The 15,346-nt window shown below is 40.1% G+C and overlaps 1 protein-coding gene across 1 annotated transcript in view; it reads right to left on the bottom strand.

Annotated features, from left to right (window-relative positions):
* Positions 1-15,346, bottom strand: part of AK5 (adenylate kinase 5) — a 236,446-nt gene that overhangs the window by 109,354 nt on the left and 111,746 nt on the right. Inside the window, exon 7 of the mRNA XM_040987298.1 lies at positions 1,056-1,146. Within this exon, the coding sequence (XP_040843232.1) occupies positions 1,056-1,146 (91 nt within the window). The remainder of the gene's footprint in view (positions 1-1,055; positions 1,147-15,346) is intronic.

The following is a 15,346-nucleotide window of genomic DNA, read 5'->3' as shown; positions in this document are numbered from 1 at the left end:
GGCAGAAGAGGGAGCTTGACTTAGTTGCTCTACTCCCCTGATTCAGCAAATTCAGGATAAACAGCAGTTAGCTAACTATTTTTACAGCAAATTTTAAATGAAATATTAACTTAAAAAGCATCAGAGTCATCACTTTTTCAGATTAACAGCAGTATTGTTCACATAGTTTTACAAGACTCTCAATAGTCTACCTTCCCTGCAATGGACATCTCTTCCAAATACCCCCTGAAGAATGGCAGGTGAGTTTACCTTAGTTATTTGTGGGGCATTCCCAGAAACACTACTTTGCTTTTCTTATAATTCTGCTTTTCTTTGAAGCTATTTTAGGAGGCTTCAAGCAGCGGTTTAGAATTTGATATGTTTTGCCTATTTCTCCTCCTACCCAAGCTCTCGGTCTTTACCCTTTGGGCTATATCTGATATCAAGATGTGAGAGCCAGCCACACAGAATTGACAGTTGGAGCCGCACGGACCAGTCAGTTGACCTAGATCAGAGAGAGCATGGAGAACAAAAGGAGGTTCAAGGACAGAATGTTCAGTACCATCTGAGTTAAGGGCATGAGCACCCTGACTCCCAGAGGGCTCAAGGACAGACTGCCAGGTGTGGGTGCTGAGGAAAAGGGGACAGGAACTGGATGCTGGCATGCTGCGGTGACTCAATGCAACGGGATGTTTTCTCCAGATGACATAGGAGAAACTTGTAAGACCTGGGGATCTGGAGGAACTATGACATTTCATTGTTGTACATGATAATTGCATGATTTCCATTAGCTTTTTGGTCTATTATGATCACATGGATCCTATGTCACTTTGTAACTGTCTGCTAATTTCCATGTGCAATGACAGAAAGCAAACTAGAACTACAAAAGCACAGAATCATAGTCCTCATCTATCTTGTTCTGTCCCTTTATTTCTAAGCCAGAAAGCACAAGGCTCAGAGGACAAGGTTGTCGTGAAAACCTGACAGCAGTTGTTGAGCTTCAGCCACGCACACAAGCCCCAGACATTTGGTGAGTTATCCTGCTGTACTGCCGCCACAAGGACTCAGCGACTCACCTGCTGTTGCCTCTTTATTGGGAAACAACTTGTTGTCAACTGCCAAGCTGATGTCATAGAACACTGCATCCTCATCTCGGTCAGCATCAAACTGAGGAGAAATCAGGACAGACACATTTGGAACAGGAGAATACACAAATCAGTTAATTGTAAACAATAATGAACGTGCATCACACAAACTGTTCTTAATGAAGCAAGGCAAGAGGAATAAAAGTATTTGTGTTTGTAATCAGATATTAAGAAGGTTTTTAAGCCCGTATCTCATATCAAATAAGGTTATTAGATTGAATGTACAGCAAATAAATGTGAGGCATGTTCTTACTTTATTAATTTGACAGAAGGTGTAGAATGAGACAGCCCTCCCCCTCATCTAGTACTTTCTCAAATGAAAATTGAAGTGGAGTGAAGAAACTGTGGGTCAGGAAAACAATCCAGACCACCTTCCATGTAGGTCACAGGATGACCATTATTAGCAGGAAGCTGGAATCAGGAGACCCAGACATGCCAATGCAGGGTTCAAAAACCCTAACCAGCATCTTCACTGCTAAGCCAAATTCTCAGCCCTGTAGGTTTGAATACTGATTTTACTGTTCTCTAGAACTTGAAAAATTAATTGTTTCAAAATCACATATGGTTACCTTTATTACTTTTCTATTTCCCAAAGCTTCCAGTGGTTTAACTCTTTTGTTCCTTTAGGAACTGAACCCCACCCCGCCACCTCAACTTCCTCAGTTCCCTTTCCTTCCCATCGCAAGTAACAACTGATTTGCTTTCTGTAACTGCAGATTATTTTTAATTTTCTAGACTTTCATATAAAATGAATCATATAGTAAAAAAAAAATCTTTTCTGTGAATTCTTTCACATGACACACTTATTTTGAGATTCATCATTATAGCTGCAGCTCATTCCTTTTCATTGCTTAGTCTTTTTTTTTTATAATGTAGAGAGAATAACTTCACAGGGTTCATAGAAATGGAGTTAAAAGATAATCATTTAAAACTGCAAGGCGTATTTCTCAACGTAATTTCCATCAAGAGCAAGACACTTATGTAAATAATAGTCTATCTATAAAGGACTGAGGGCCCCAGGGAGTTATGCAATCTCTTTAACATTATTAACTGAAAGAGAATGGTTGCTTTAAAATGAGTTATTTTCTTAAAATTTGGAAACAAAACAGAAGGAGTCAAATCAGGACTGATTTCCCACAGAGAGAAAGCTTGCAAAATCGCTCATTAGAGGACAGGAGTGAGCTGCTGCATTATCTTGATGAAGAAGGATTACCTGGTAAAGCTATCTTAGTTGCTATTCTCTTGCAGATTTAGTTAACTTTCTCAAAGCCCTCTTGTGATAAGACATTATTATTCCTCAGCCCTCCAGAAAGTTAGGGAGCAAGATGCCTCATGCATCTCCCAACTCTTTTTTTTCCCCAGCACTATTTCACTCTCACTCTCTCTCTTTTCTTAAAGGTCTATTTATTTTTATTGGAAAGACAGATTTGCAGAGAGGAGAGACAGAACCTTAACTCTTGACTAGTCTGCTTTTGCTGTGACGGAACCACTTCTACCTCTTGGTAGCACTGCTTTGATTGTATTTTTGTCTTTAGAATCATATTGTAAAGTCACACTTTAGCTCCTGTTCCTAGTTCTTCGATGATAGGCTTCATGATCTGCATCTCACTTGCTTAAACTTTCCAAGAAAGTTTCTTCTTTGCAGTTGATCTTCCCACAACAGTTTTGGCACCAACAGAAAACAAGTTTAACTTTCCAATTAGGATAGTCTAATTTAACCAGTTGCGATGTCTGTTGGGCTGCCTATTATCCTGCTGTGAATTATCAGGCCTCCAAAATTAGTACATAAAGAGATTAATTGTTTGCTTGCAAATTGATGTGTAGGATTTGTTGCCGTAGCTTCATTCTCAACATCATCTTGCTCCCCTAAAATGAGTGATCTGTTTGTAAGCTGACAATTTTCCTGGGCCAGTGTCCCTACAAACTTTTCATACAGCATCAATAATTTCACCAAAGCCTTATCATAAGGCTTGTATTTGTTCCTGCTTCAATTTTAGGAAAGTTCATGTTGCTCTGATAGGAGTATTTTTTTTTTTTAAAGATTTATTTCTTTTGATTGGAAAGGCGGAGATACAGAGGAAGATCTTTTTGCCGATGGCTCACTCCGCAAGCGGCTGCAATGGCTGGAACTGAACCAATCCGAAGCCAGGAGCCTCTTCCGGGTCCCATGCTGGAGCAGGGTCCCAAGGCTTTGGGCTGTCCTCGACCCCTTTCCCAGGCCACAAGCAGGGAGCTGGATGGGAAGCAGGGCTGTGGGGATTAGAACCAGGGCCCATATGGGATCCTGGTGCATGCAAGGCGAGGACTTTAACTGCTATGCTCTTGCACCGGGCCCTGATAGGAGTATTTTTCAGGCTGATGTCTTATGCTCCTTAGTGCCTAAAACTAGATCCTGTTCAGACATGTGATATCAAGTTTTACAAGTTTATTTTAGTACACAACAAATTGAAATACATGCATAGTTTTTATGATATGCATTTTCTGTGGAGCATCTGCAGACTCCTCATATTCTTAATTCCCTTCTGGGTATCTTTTACCTCCGACATTGTAGTTTTTATCTTCATATGTCTATTTGAGTGTTTAAAAATAAATCTTTTGTATCTCTATTTCAGTTGCAGAATGTGTGAAATACAACTATAATAACTGTTCTTTGAAAGTGATTTATTTATTACTTATTTATTTTGGTAAAAGGTGCAACGACCAAAAAAGAGCGAGACAACAGATAGCCAGTTAGAGATCTACAGTCTTCTGGTCCATTCTCCAAATGACCACAGCAGCTATGGCTGGGCCAGGTTGAAGCTAGGGCCCAAGAACTCCATCCTGGTCCCCAGCAGAGTGACAGGGGTCAGGTTGCCTGAGTCACGCTCTACTGCACAGAAAGCTGGGTCAGAAGCAAAGCAGTCTGGAGCTTTGATATGGGATGCTGAGGCTATAAGTGACAACTTAACCATCTGCACCACAACATCAGTCCCCTATAACTGTTCTACTGTCCTCGTGTGATAATCATGACATTCTGCTAAATCTAAAACTTGAATCTGTTCTGATTGATTCCCGTCTCCACCCACGTCCACCTTGAGAGTGGTGTCTGGCACTCGGAGCTTCATCTTCCAATCCCAGCATCCTTAGCCTCCATGAGGCTTCCTTTCCCTGAGCTACAGACTGAAAACTCCACAGGCAGTCCATGGAGACAGTCACAAGGACCACTGCGACTGGTCCCTTTTTCTCACAACATTGCTTAATGAACAGAATCTTCAAATTGTTTTCTGAATTGAATCCCCTGCCTTTACTTTTTTTTTTTTTAAAGATTCATTTTTTATTGTAAAGGCGGATATACAGAGAGGAGAGACAGAGAGGAAGATCTTCCGTCCAATGATTCACTCCCCAAGTGAGCGCAACGGCTGATGCTATGCCGATCCGAAGCCAGGAGCCTCTTCCAGGTCTCCCACACGGGTGCAGGGTCCCAAAGCTTTGGGCTGTGTTTGACTGCCTTCCTGGGCCACCAGGGAGCTGGATGGGAAGCGGGGCTACCAGGATTAGAACCAGCGCCCATATGGGATCCTGGGCGTGCAAGGTGAGGAGGTGAGGACCTTAACCACTGTGCCACCATCGCGCCAGGCCCGCCTTTACTCTTTTGATTTGTTTCATGTGGGAGGAATAGTCCAGGGTTTTACATCCTGACTTGGTCAAGTGTAGAAGCCTTAGCCCTTACCTTTCAATTTTAGTATCTTGAAACTGTTTCAGAATATCTAAATGATATATTTGTGTGTGGGTCTTCCCAGTAACATGCTTCCTTATTTTTAGTGAGGGAAACTTGGAAAGATGAAAGGTAGAAGCTGATTTCCTTACGTCACTTGACACAGTAAAGGCACAGCTAACATCTATGTAATACTTCAGAGTGGTTTTTTCTGTCACTTCGACCGAAGTGAAAGGTGAGGCAGACAGGTCCTTTACACTGCAAAGACCTAGGTCTGTCTTTTGGACTGGCATTGTCACCTCATTTCAGATGGCCAGTTCAAGTTCCAGTAGCTCTGCTCCTATTGGAATTCCTTGTCTGGGAAGGTAGTGGAAGATAATGCCCCAAATGCTTGGATCCTTGCTACCCCATATGGGAGATCTGTATATGTGGCATATGATCATTACAGTAAAGCAAACAGTGTTCTGCTCCAATAGTGCAGGAAAAAATGATCAGAATGAAGATATTTCATTTCTAGCACACTATTGTGTTTGATGATTTCATGAAATTATATGATATTTGCTGAATGGCTACTATGTGTCTCTTCAACTGACCACTGGAACTTGAGACACGTGAATGTAGAAAAAGACGACATTCACACAATCACCTCAACTCTGGATTATAAAATGTTGCTGAGATCAGTTTTTCTGTCTTATCCAGGTCACAGAACTAAACTATACTTGCTCATTTCCTGCAACCTTCCATGTCTGCAACTCCAGATTGGCGTGGAGGACTCCTTCCTACTCATTTACCAATGATCAGAACATGAGGACACAGAGAAAATGCTAGTGATAACTTGTCATTACAATTGCCACTTTATTGAGAGAGACTTTTTAAAAAGGACTTTATTTTTATGAAAGTCAGGGTTACAGAGAGAGAAGAAGAGACAGAGAGAAAGAGATCATCCATCTGCTGGTTCATTCTATAAATGGCCACAATGGCTGGAGCTGAATTGATCTAAAGTCAGAAGCCAAAAGCTCCTTTAGGGCTCTAGGGCTTTTGGGTTCAGGGTCCCAAACATTTGGGTCTTCTTTTGTGGCTTTTCCAGGCCAACAGCAAAGAGCTGGATTGAAGTGGAGAAGGTAGGACTCAAACGTGTGCAGATGTGGGATGATGGCACCAGAGGCAGAAGCTCAGCCTACTATGCCATGATGCTGGCCCCAATTGCACATATTTTTACAAAGTGATGATATTCAGTGTTGCAGAGATGGTAGGAATGGAGAAAGAAACTTGATTTTAAGTCAGCAAACATTTTTTTTTTTATTCTTGTTTTGCACAAAGCACAGGCATCAATAATTCTCAAACAGAAGTGGCCCTCATCTACTCTGGTATATTTGGCATCACTGGTTGTTGAACTAGCAGGGATAAACGGCTGTTTGCTGAGGATGCCGTGAGATTGTTTTGTACACAAGACAGCCATCAGAGACTGGCTCTCAAACTCATGTTGACATGTTAACCCCAAACTCCAAGTTAACAGGTGATAAACTAATGCTAATCATCGACTGACTGGGTAGAAGCTTGAGCTAATCACAGTGACTAGGCGTTGGGGTCAGGTCGTTAGGCCACTGGGGGCTTGCTCTTGGAAGGGAGCTCTAGGGAGTTGCCTGGCTTCTCTCTTTCCTTCCTGGCTCAGCAGGTGGTGGCTCCTTTGTGTCTAATGCACCATGGCCAGCCTCCTCTGGGATGCCACAGTGCTGGGGCTGCCTGGTTCTGCACTGTGAATCTCCAACCTCTAAGTGGAAATCTTTTCTTTCCTAAGAAGCTACTCCTTCCCACCTAGTTTTGTTAAGGCAACAAAGAGCTGACTACTCAGCCATCCTCAAAATATACCCCATCTAAAAGTTAGAAGCAACAATATTGATTTACGGGCCAGGAACATTTTGAGAGATTTAACTGCATGGGAGTAGGGTAGGTGAGGTTTAGAGTTGCTCCAAGTTCTGAAATTCTGTGACTAGGGGACATTTTATCTTTTGGGTGACTGGTATCCAATGTCTGGCCATCTAAACAAAACTCTGTGCTGATCCTGAGGGACAGAAGTCACAGAGGCCATGGCCTGCCTGATTTGTTTTATGTTGCTTAATGTAACAGAGCTGGGGAGGTCAATTGGAAATTTCTAAATGAAATGCTTACAAATTCTCTAGTTCACTCACAACACATGTTTTAATTTGAATAGCAAATGCTGCAGCAGCTTTCAAAAGCATACACAATATGTCTAGATTAGAAAAGGAAATTAGAGTAGAGAGAGTAGAATTATGCACCATCTGAAGAGAAAATCACAAGGATGGATTGAATTTCTAATGACACAAATGAGATTTTGTTTTGTTTTCTTTGGGTTCTGATTTTCAGAACATAACAGGCTGCAAGAATCTTTATCCTAGAGTCGGGGCTTTTCACATTCTTCCCTGTGCTAGCCCAGTCTAAAAAATATCTTGAGAGCAGAAAAAGGATGGTACTAATTCAATCTACCCATCAAGATTCTACTTTAAACAAGACTGCCCTCCATTTTTTAATCCCTCTCCATTTTAGCAGGAGATACCCTGACGGTGTTATTAGTATTCAGTTTTATATATCCCATCAGTATCATTCCCAAACATCATATGAACCTCTTGAAATTTTTATTTCTCCTTTGTCACCAGCAAGGGATGTTAATTAAGTACTGGCTCTGCCAGTAGTTTCGTTATTTGCTACTGGAGGTTCCTTAATATGCAAATAATTACCCCTTAAAGTTTCCTTTAATGTTTGGAGACTTCCCTCTGAAAGAGTGATTGGTTGGTGTTCTCTCGGCAGTTATGCTGTTTTCCTCCAGCTAAAAATGGGCAATTGCACTAAAATAGTAATAGCTGAAAGCTCATGGTGCCTGGAGGGAAATCTGTAATTATCTGTGATATCTGTAATGCCTGTTTAGTATTGCTCTGCAGAACCATATTTCTGAAGCTTCATAATCAGTTACAAAATTTGAAAAAGAAACACTTGGGGGGATGTGCATGTTGGGGATAATTCTCCGAGAAAGTCCGATTGATTTCATGCTTTGATGAGATTTCTCATGCTGCAATCCTATTGAGACAAGCTCTGTAGGACATGATTACTTTAAAAATTTTATTTACTCTTATTGGGTGAGAGGAGAGAGAGAGAGAGAGAGATCTCCTTTCCAATGGTTCACCCCCAAATATCTGTAGGAATCAGGACTGGGTGGGGCTGAAGCAGGTGGTTTTTCACATGGATTTTGGCAGGAACACAATTATTTCAGCCAACACTGCTACTTCCCAGGGTCTATGGGAAACTGGAGTTGGTGGGGGGGGGGGTGAGGTTGTTGGGAGAGAGAGAAAGAGAGGGAGGGAGGGAGGGAGAGAGAGAAAGAGAGAGAGTGTATTTCCATATGCTGGTTCATGCCCATGAGTCAAGCTAAAGCCAAGAGTCAGAGCTCTATGCAGGTATCCCTTATGTGTAGCAGTGATACATTTGTGCCGTCATCTTCCTCTGCTTTCCTAGGCAAATAGGTGGGGAAGTTGCACAGGAGTGAAGCTGCTGGGATTTGAACTGGTCCTCTGAAACGCGATGGCTTAACCCCTTGTGCTACAACACTGGATTCCCAAAGCAGACATGTTAATGGAATGAATGAGGGGGAAAATGTGAAAGAAGACAAACGTAAAATCAGATATAACATTGTATGCTAAAGAGTCAGTACTGAACAACTGAAAACTTACATCTATGTAACAGCTTTAATTCCTAGTTAAGTCTCTTTTATGCAGAATCTTTCTTTCACTGGCTATTCAGGTTAGAGATAGTGTTAGGAAAACATCAACATATAAAGATGTTTTAGCGAAAACTATTGGAATATTTATGAAATATTTTGAGAAAAAAATTTCTCTCTGAACTTGTAGCAATTGATTTATTCTGCCACAGAAACTCAGAAGATTAACATTTACTGCATTAGCTCAGGTGGCATTTTTCAGAATTTTCATTAGCACTCTACAATAATAAGGTTCTGAATAAGGCACCAGGTGCCCTAACCTTTTACTGAATGACTGGTGTATGCCATATGCTACATTAGACATTTTCTCTATACCTTTGCTATTATTCAATCCTGTAATAAAAAGGGGTATCATTATAGCCTATTATTTCACATATTCAAGAACAGCCTCACTGATATTCAGTGACTTGTTTCAAGTTGTCTAAGTGGTTGAGGTAGGGACGAAGTCTCCATCTTTCTGTGTTGAGCCATGAGTCCTACAATCACCTTCTGTCACATCGCTATAACCTAAGATCTAAGCTGGGCACTTGCAAGACAAAGCAGGGATTCTAGAGATCCTCTTAGGATGGACCCCAGGAATCCTCAGAAACTAAGCCAAGCCAGATAATATTCTTTTTCTTAGTCCCCATCTGCAGACTGAGTAGGTGATTTTATTTATCTACATGATGCCTATACAGTGTTATGTGATAGAAGGACTTCCCTGCTGGCTAGCCAGAGCATCCAGAGGAGAAAGAATGGGTCAAATTGACCACAGCATATAAAGAGCCTCTCAACTGCCAAAGGAGCTGTCTTTCTTAAAGTGATTGACTTCAAACAGAAAGTGCTACCTACCATTCAGTAATCCTTTTTTGTCTACTGTTTGCACTAGTAACACCATGCTGACACCATCTAAAATCTCTACCTGCAAACAATCTCGCCTTTTAGTTTGCGGAGAGAACTGAGGACATTTAGTGTGGATTCTAATTCTGCTTTTCTCCTCTCATTGCTGTTCAATCTTTCTCACAAGTCAAACGGCAGAACTACCCCTGATTCCAGGGCCTCGCTGGGGTGGATGACAAGATTTTCAATATGGATCTGTCTGTGGTTTGGAATTTCTTATAGAAGCTGCACTGGTGTTGCCCAGGTTCTTTCCACTAGCATCTGGAAACTTAGCTGACCAGCTTAGTTGCACTTCCCCATATCTCAACCAGGACATTGGCTCCCCCTGACATCTATGAATGGGAAAAAGCACCCAGCCTCCTTTTCTTGCATTCCTTGTTGTGGCTGTCTCTTTAGGGGATAATGGATCCTAAAGCATCCACAACAAAAAGCGAGAGGCAGATCTTAGGCCATGAGGGCGGTTTCTGCTGAAAGGGAGAGCCAGTGTGTAAAGATACACAAATCAGTGATAGAAATCAGGGTTTGAAATAGTTATTAAGCTGGAGGATGTCTATAGCAACTGATCATTTAAATTTTGTAGACACAGGTACAGCCCCAGGTCAAATGTTCTTTGTCTGACTCACGTCCATATCATGAGTGGAGAGCAGATGTCTAATATTTTGCTCACTGATCTGGAGGCACTGTGAAGATCACCTTTACCTTAAACACGAAAGGTACACATGCTCTACAGGAGATAGCTAAAAGAAACACTAACTGAGTGCCTAAAGATGAAAGATTTTATTTAAATGACCCTGACTAGATGATACATTGCTTCTCAGCTAAAAGTAAACTAAAAAGTAGAACTGTGGCCCAGAAACTAGGTTGATAAATTCCGTTGGTGAATAAATGTTTCGAATGTGTCTTGGGAGTCAATATGGATTCTAGTTGATCTTTCATCACATTCACTTGATGCAATTAAGCTCAATAAAGCTTTATTGCACCTTGTGCTGGGCAATGAATTGAGGACACATGGCAGGAAGATGAAGTCACGTCAGCTCCTCTGTACCTAACCAAGTGTAAGGAAGATGAACATTTTTGGGAAAGGCTTGGTAATGAAAGGGTCAGAGGACAGTGCAGAAGAAAAGATATCATCATTGCAGACAAGGATTAGTCTGGGCATTTCCTAAGTTTTTCTACTGTATTCTGAGCATTGCAATCAGATATTTGTCAAATTTAATTAACCTGAAATTTAAAGTAATTAAAACAACTCTTTTCCCTATTTTCTGTTCTCTTCCAACAGTTCTAACAATTTGAGGAAGATGAGTTAAACTTTGTCAAGAAAGCTTCAAAACTATAGAAATTAGAGACTTAGAAGTCTGATTTCAGCCTCATTTGACATTGGGCATCTTTCCTAATTAGAGGCTCTGCTCTCTCTGTGTTTAAACGTCTCTCTGTGACAGAGTCCTAAGTGGTCCCCAGAAAGCCTGACAAAGGCTAGTATGCAGCCTGAGTGCCAGCTGTGTGATGAGAGGATAAGCCAGGCCCTGGGAAAATCAGGCTCATTCTGTGTGCTTTTTTAAAACTCTTTTTTTTCCCCCTCTGAGTATCAATTTTTTTTCTGTCAAGATTTTTCATATTTTGTTTAAAAATGTCTCACTGTTGAATATTGGCTTTAATTATATGTGGAAGATTTAATGCACAAAAAGTGAAATGAAGGAACCATCTTGGAAAATGAAACACTAAGAGAACTGTATGTTATAATAGAAACAGGTTATTATGATGAAAGACAACCTTAGTTAAGTTGAAAAAAGGTTTGGAGATTAAACCAAATTTCTCTTTAGTTTATCTGCATATCCGGGATGGCCAGTACTGACAGACTGTCTTGACTTTTACAAATCTTTAATATCACATTTAACACTTATAAGACATGTTTTATTGGAATAGTAAAGAAGATTCTGGATAGTAGAAGAGTTCTCAGAGAAACCATGCTATCATTTCTTCCAGTCAAACAGGTTAAAATGAAGCAAATAAAATTTCTGGGAAATAATTTAATTCGGCTAAATATGGCAACCTCTTGGTTATCATGGGTTTTATAAAGTCAGTACTGAACTAACAATAATGACAAATGGTTAACAACAGCCTGATGTAGGAGAAGCTTTAAGGGAGGTGTCCAGGGCATGGCCTGGGGAGATAGGTGGTGATGGTGGGTTAGGGGATGTGCAGAGAGAAAATTTTACAGTGGGTGAGTACTGTATTCTACTCACATTGAGTTCATGTGTGTGACAGTAATTGCTGGTTATTAAGTCTTCATTGTGTGCTGGCAATAGGCAGTATGACTTAAAAACAAAAAACAAAAACAAAAACAACTCTCAGTGAAGCAACTCCAACGTATTACTCTCAAGGAAATAGAGGTAAGATAATGCAACTGGGAAAGAACTTGGCATGTGTAAGACCTTTAATTTTTGTGCTCCTAGAAACTAGGCTATTTTAACTGTGTGAGGAACAAATATTGCATTTTTAGTTACCTTAAGTTTCTTTTTTTACTCCTTATTTTAGGTTAGGGTCATTTTCAAATTCAAAGTCATTTAAAAAATCACCTTCATTGTTTCCTTCACCCACTATCTCCCTATCTAGTGCTTTGTGGTAAGTGTAGTTTGGATTCAGCTACTCCCAAAGCAGGCTGGTCTTAGCCATTGGGTCCTTTGGATAACTGAGCAACTTTGTCCCAGATTTTAGGAAAAACATAAAATCAAGCTGTTTTTGAGAAAGTCAGACTTACAATAATATTGAGATCTACCTTTAGATCTATGGGGAGAGGAAGGAAGTTAATGTGCAGGTAGATTTTTAAATCCCTTTAAGTGCTTTTGATGTTAAGACTTTATGTATGGGCCCTGTACCAAAATGGAAGACCTGGATGAAGCTCCAGGCTCCTGGCTTCGGATTGGGTCAGCACTGATCATTGCAGCAGCTTAGGGATTGAATCAATAGACAGAAAATCTTCCTTTCTTTCTTTCCTTCTCTTTGTATAGCTTCCTTTCAATAAAAATAAGTAAAATCTTAAAAAAAAATCTTTAAAAAAGAAACAGAAAAACAAGATTTCGTATAAGATTTTCTCAGTCAATATTCAAAATTACTCTTCTTGTAAAATGGTTAAATCTTTTACAACAAGCAACATGTACAAACTTAGGTTATTTACCACCCATAAGCTATATTTACATGTCATTTGTTGCACTGAGCTGAAATGGATCATGTAGAAAAATAATTCCAATTGCCACATATGACTAACTGCGCATTTAGAAAATTTAGTCCAGTGTTGATTCTTTTGGCACTGACAGATGTTTCACGCAGTAGGTAGGTGGACAGGTAGCGAGGAAGAGGAGTGAGTCAGGAAATGCACATGAATAGGCGTATTTCACCTCATGGAAACTCCTGTGTTTGTGTTCTGGATTTACGTCTTTACTCTTTTTATTCAGGTTTGTTTGAACCTCTGAGAAAAACCCTTTCTCACCCTATGAAGACATTAGCAATGGGAGATTCTGTTCTACAAGGGGATGACTTTACTGGAAAACAGCATTGGAAGAGCCTCCTTGCCCCTCTGCTGCCTCGGGACAAGTCTGTTTCTGCTTGTATGTTTACTCCTGCCACTGGGGACACGGTCACTCCCTGCCTACAGGGAACTCAAATGGACCAGCGAACTTAAGATATGAAGGATACACAGTACTTGTAAAGAACGAGGCCTTTGGATTTTTAAGGAAAATATTTCATTTGTTATGCATGATTAGTTAATAGAGATAAAATCAACTAGAATTGGTCAGGAGTCTCAAAGGAAAGAGTTTGGCCTCAGAAAAACAATATTAGTGCCAAATTCAAGTTCAGCTTTCAGGCTTTGCAAAATGAGATGAATGATCATACAAAAACACAGGCAAAATATGTTACTTTTACAAAGCAGCAAGTATCTTTGTAGGATAGCTAGACTTTTTATTCTATTCAGCAGGAACTCTTTCATTCTAACTAACACTTGAGCCTTATGTTTGAAAGGAAAGAAAAAAAAAAAAAAGAAAGAAAAGGAAGCCACCTTTACGCCAGAAGCATAAAGCACCATGATCTGACCTCTTCTAGAGCATCTCCAGGGCGGCTTCTTCCTACTTCAACTGCAATCCTTCATTGTAGGAACCGCCAGGGGAAAGAGGAGCCCTTGGTTTTCCCTTTTCTTAAAATACTGGATGGAGAGTATCACTGAGGGTGCCTCAGACTTAAAGATTCCATGTGCTGGATATTGGTAGGTCCCATGTCTCTTAAAATCTGTATGAATCTTACTCAGTTTCCTAGTGAAATCTTGAATTCACAAGCTCACTAGAAATTTCCAGTAGTTAGGAGACATATCACACCAACAAAGATCAGCAAAAACTATCTCATGGATACTGATGTTTTTGTTTTTATTTTCATTTCTTCAAAACATTTTTTTTTCATTAAGTTCTTCACTGGCTTGTAAGTCATACCATGTCTTCCAGAAGGTTCCTGATATTCTTCTTCATTGTTTCAGTTACGTATTAATCACTCAGTAGCATGTTATTAAACTTCATTGTGCTGCAGATTGCTGCATTTTCTCCCTGTTGTTGATTTTGTATTGTGGCTTTTCATTTAAGGGAATGTGAAGTAACTGTGTAATGGAGACTATCATATCCAGATGTGAGGATATAATGCAGTATGCATCTCTACTTCCAGACAGAGATGGATTCCCAATGAAACTTAACCATATCTTGAAAAAAAAAAAGACATTTCCAGTAGTTGACTGTGACCCACAGAATATTTATTGAGTCCCTACATTTGCTGGGGATAGTAGATAAAGAATCACAGCATACAGCGCATTCTTCATCTTTTAAACACGTCTTTCCTGTCTAAGTAGGAGCTCTCATTAAATATGAGTGAGAAAGTGACGCTACTGAGTATGTGGAAACTCCTATTGCCTCATTAGGACACGCTTATTGTGTACCTGCTAAATGCCACACACTGGAGATCCAATGTTTAGTAAAATAGGTTTCTTGCTGTTACAGGATTTACAGTCAGTTGAGAAAGACATGACTTGAGTGTTAAGTGCTAAGATCAACACAGAATGAGGGCTGTCATAGAAGTGCTCAGAAAAGCACAGTGGTGCAACAGAGGAGAAAGAAGGGTCAACTGGTTTCAGAGCTGGAAGGGTAATTATGAAGGATGTGTGGTGTGAGTGGGAGTGATTTAAAAAAAGTGTCACAGGAAAGTTGGGGTTTGAGCCCACTAGCTGCCCCACCAGATATAGCCAACACATCGTTCTTTATTGGACAATTGTTTATGAATCAAAAAGCAGATAGCTTTTCTTAAATCTAGTTGGAGAATTTTATTTCTTAATGTCAACAATAATGCAGTGCTGTGCTTTGACTTGAGGGAAGTGATGAGGTGTTGATTGGACCACCTGGATTAAAATTCTAGCCCTGCCATTGCTAGTCGTGTAACCATAGAGGAGTTATTCTTTCTTCAGACAACTTTCCTCATGTCTGGAATGGTGGTGACAATAGTGCTGCGTGTGGTTGTAGATTTTTGAAAGGGCTAAGAGAATCCATATAGAACTTGATTCATGCCAGGTCCACCAGAGTGCTGGCTGTTCATGAAGAATCACATTTTTTGGGAATCCTTAAAATGTGACACTTTCTTTTAACTTCATAATGTTTGCGCCTCATCATGATAACCTTTTAGAGATCATTATTATTTCCTTTAAAAAATCCCCTTGGTTTACATTTATTTTATAAATACCATTTTAATGATGATAAAAGTCACAAAGGCAACAAATCACTAAAATGTGTACTTGTCTTCATTGTTCCATAATCCCTTTTGGACTAACCATAC

The sequence above is a fragment of the Ochotona curzoniae genome, unplaced genomic scaffold (genome assembly GCF_017591425.1).
Source record: "Ochotona curzoniae isolate NIBS_2020 unplaced genomic scaffold, NIBS_Ocur_1.0 contig_4612, whole genome shotgun sequence".
Classification (NCBI taxonomy): Eukaryota; Metazoa; Chordata; class Mammalia; order Lagomorpha; family Ochotonidae; genus Ochotona; species Ochotona curzoniae.
Note: the sequence above shows the minus strand (reverse complement) of the source record. Positions and strands in the feature narration are given on the sequence as shown.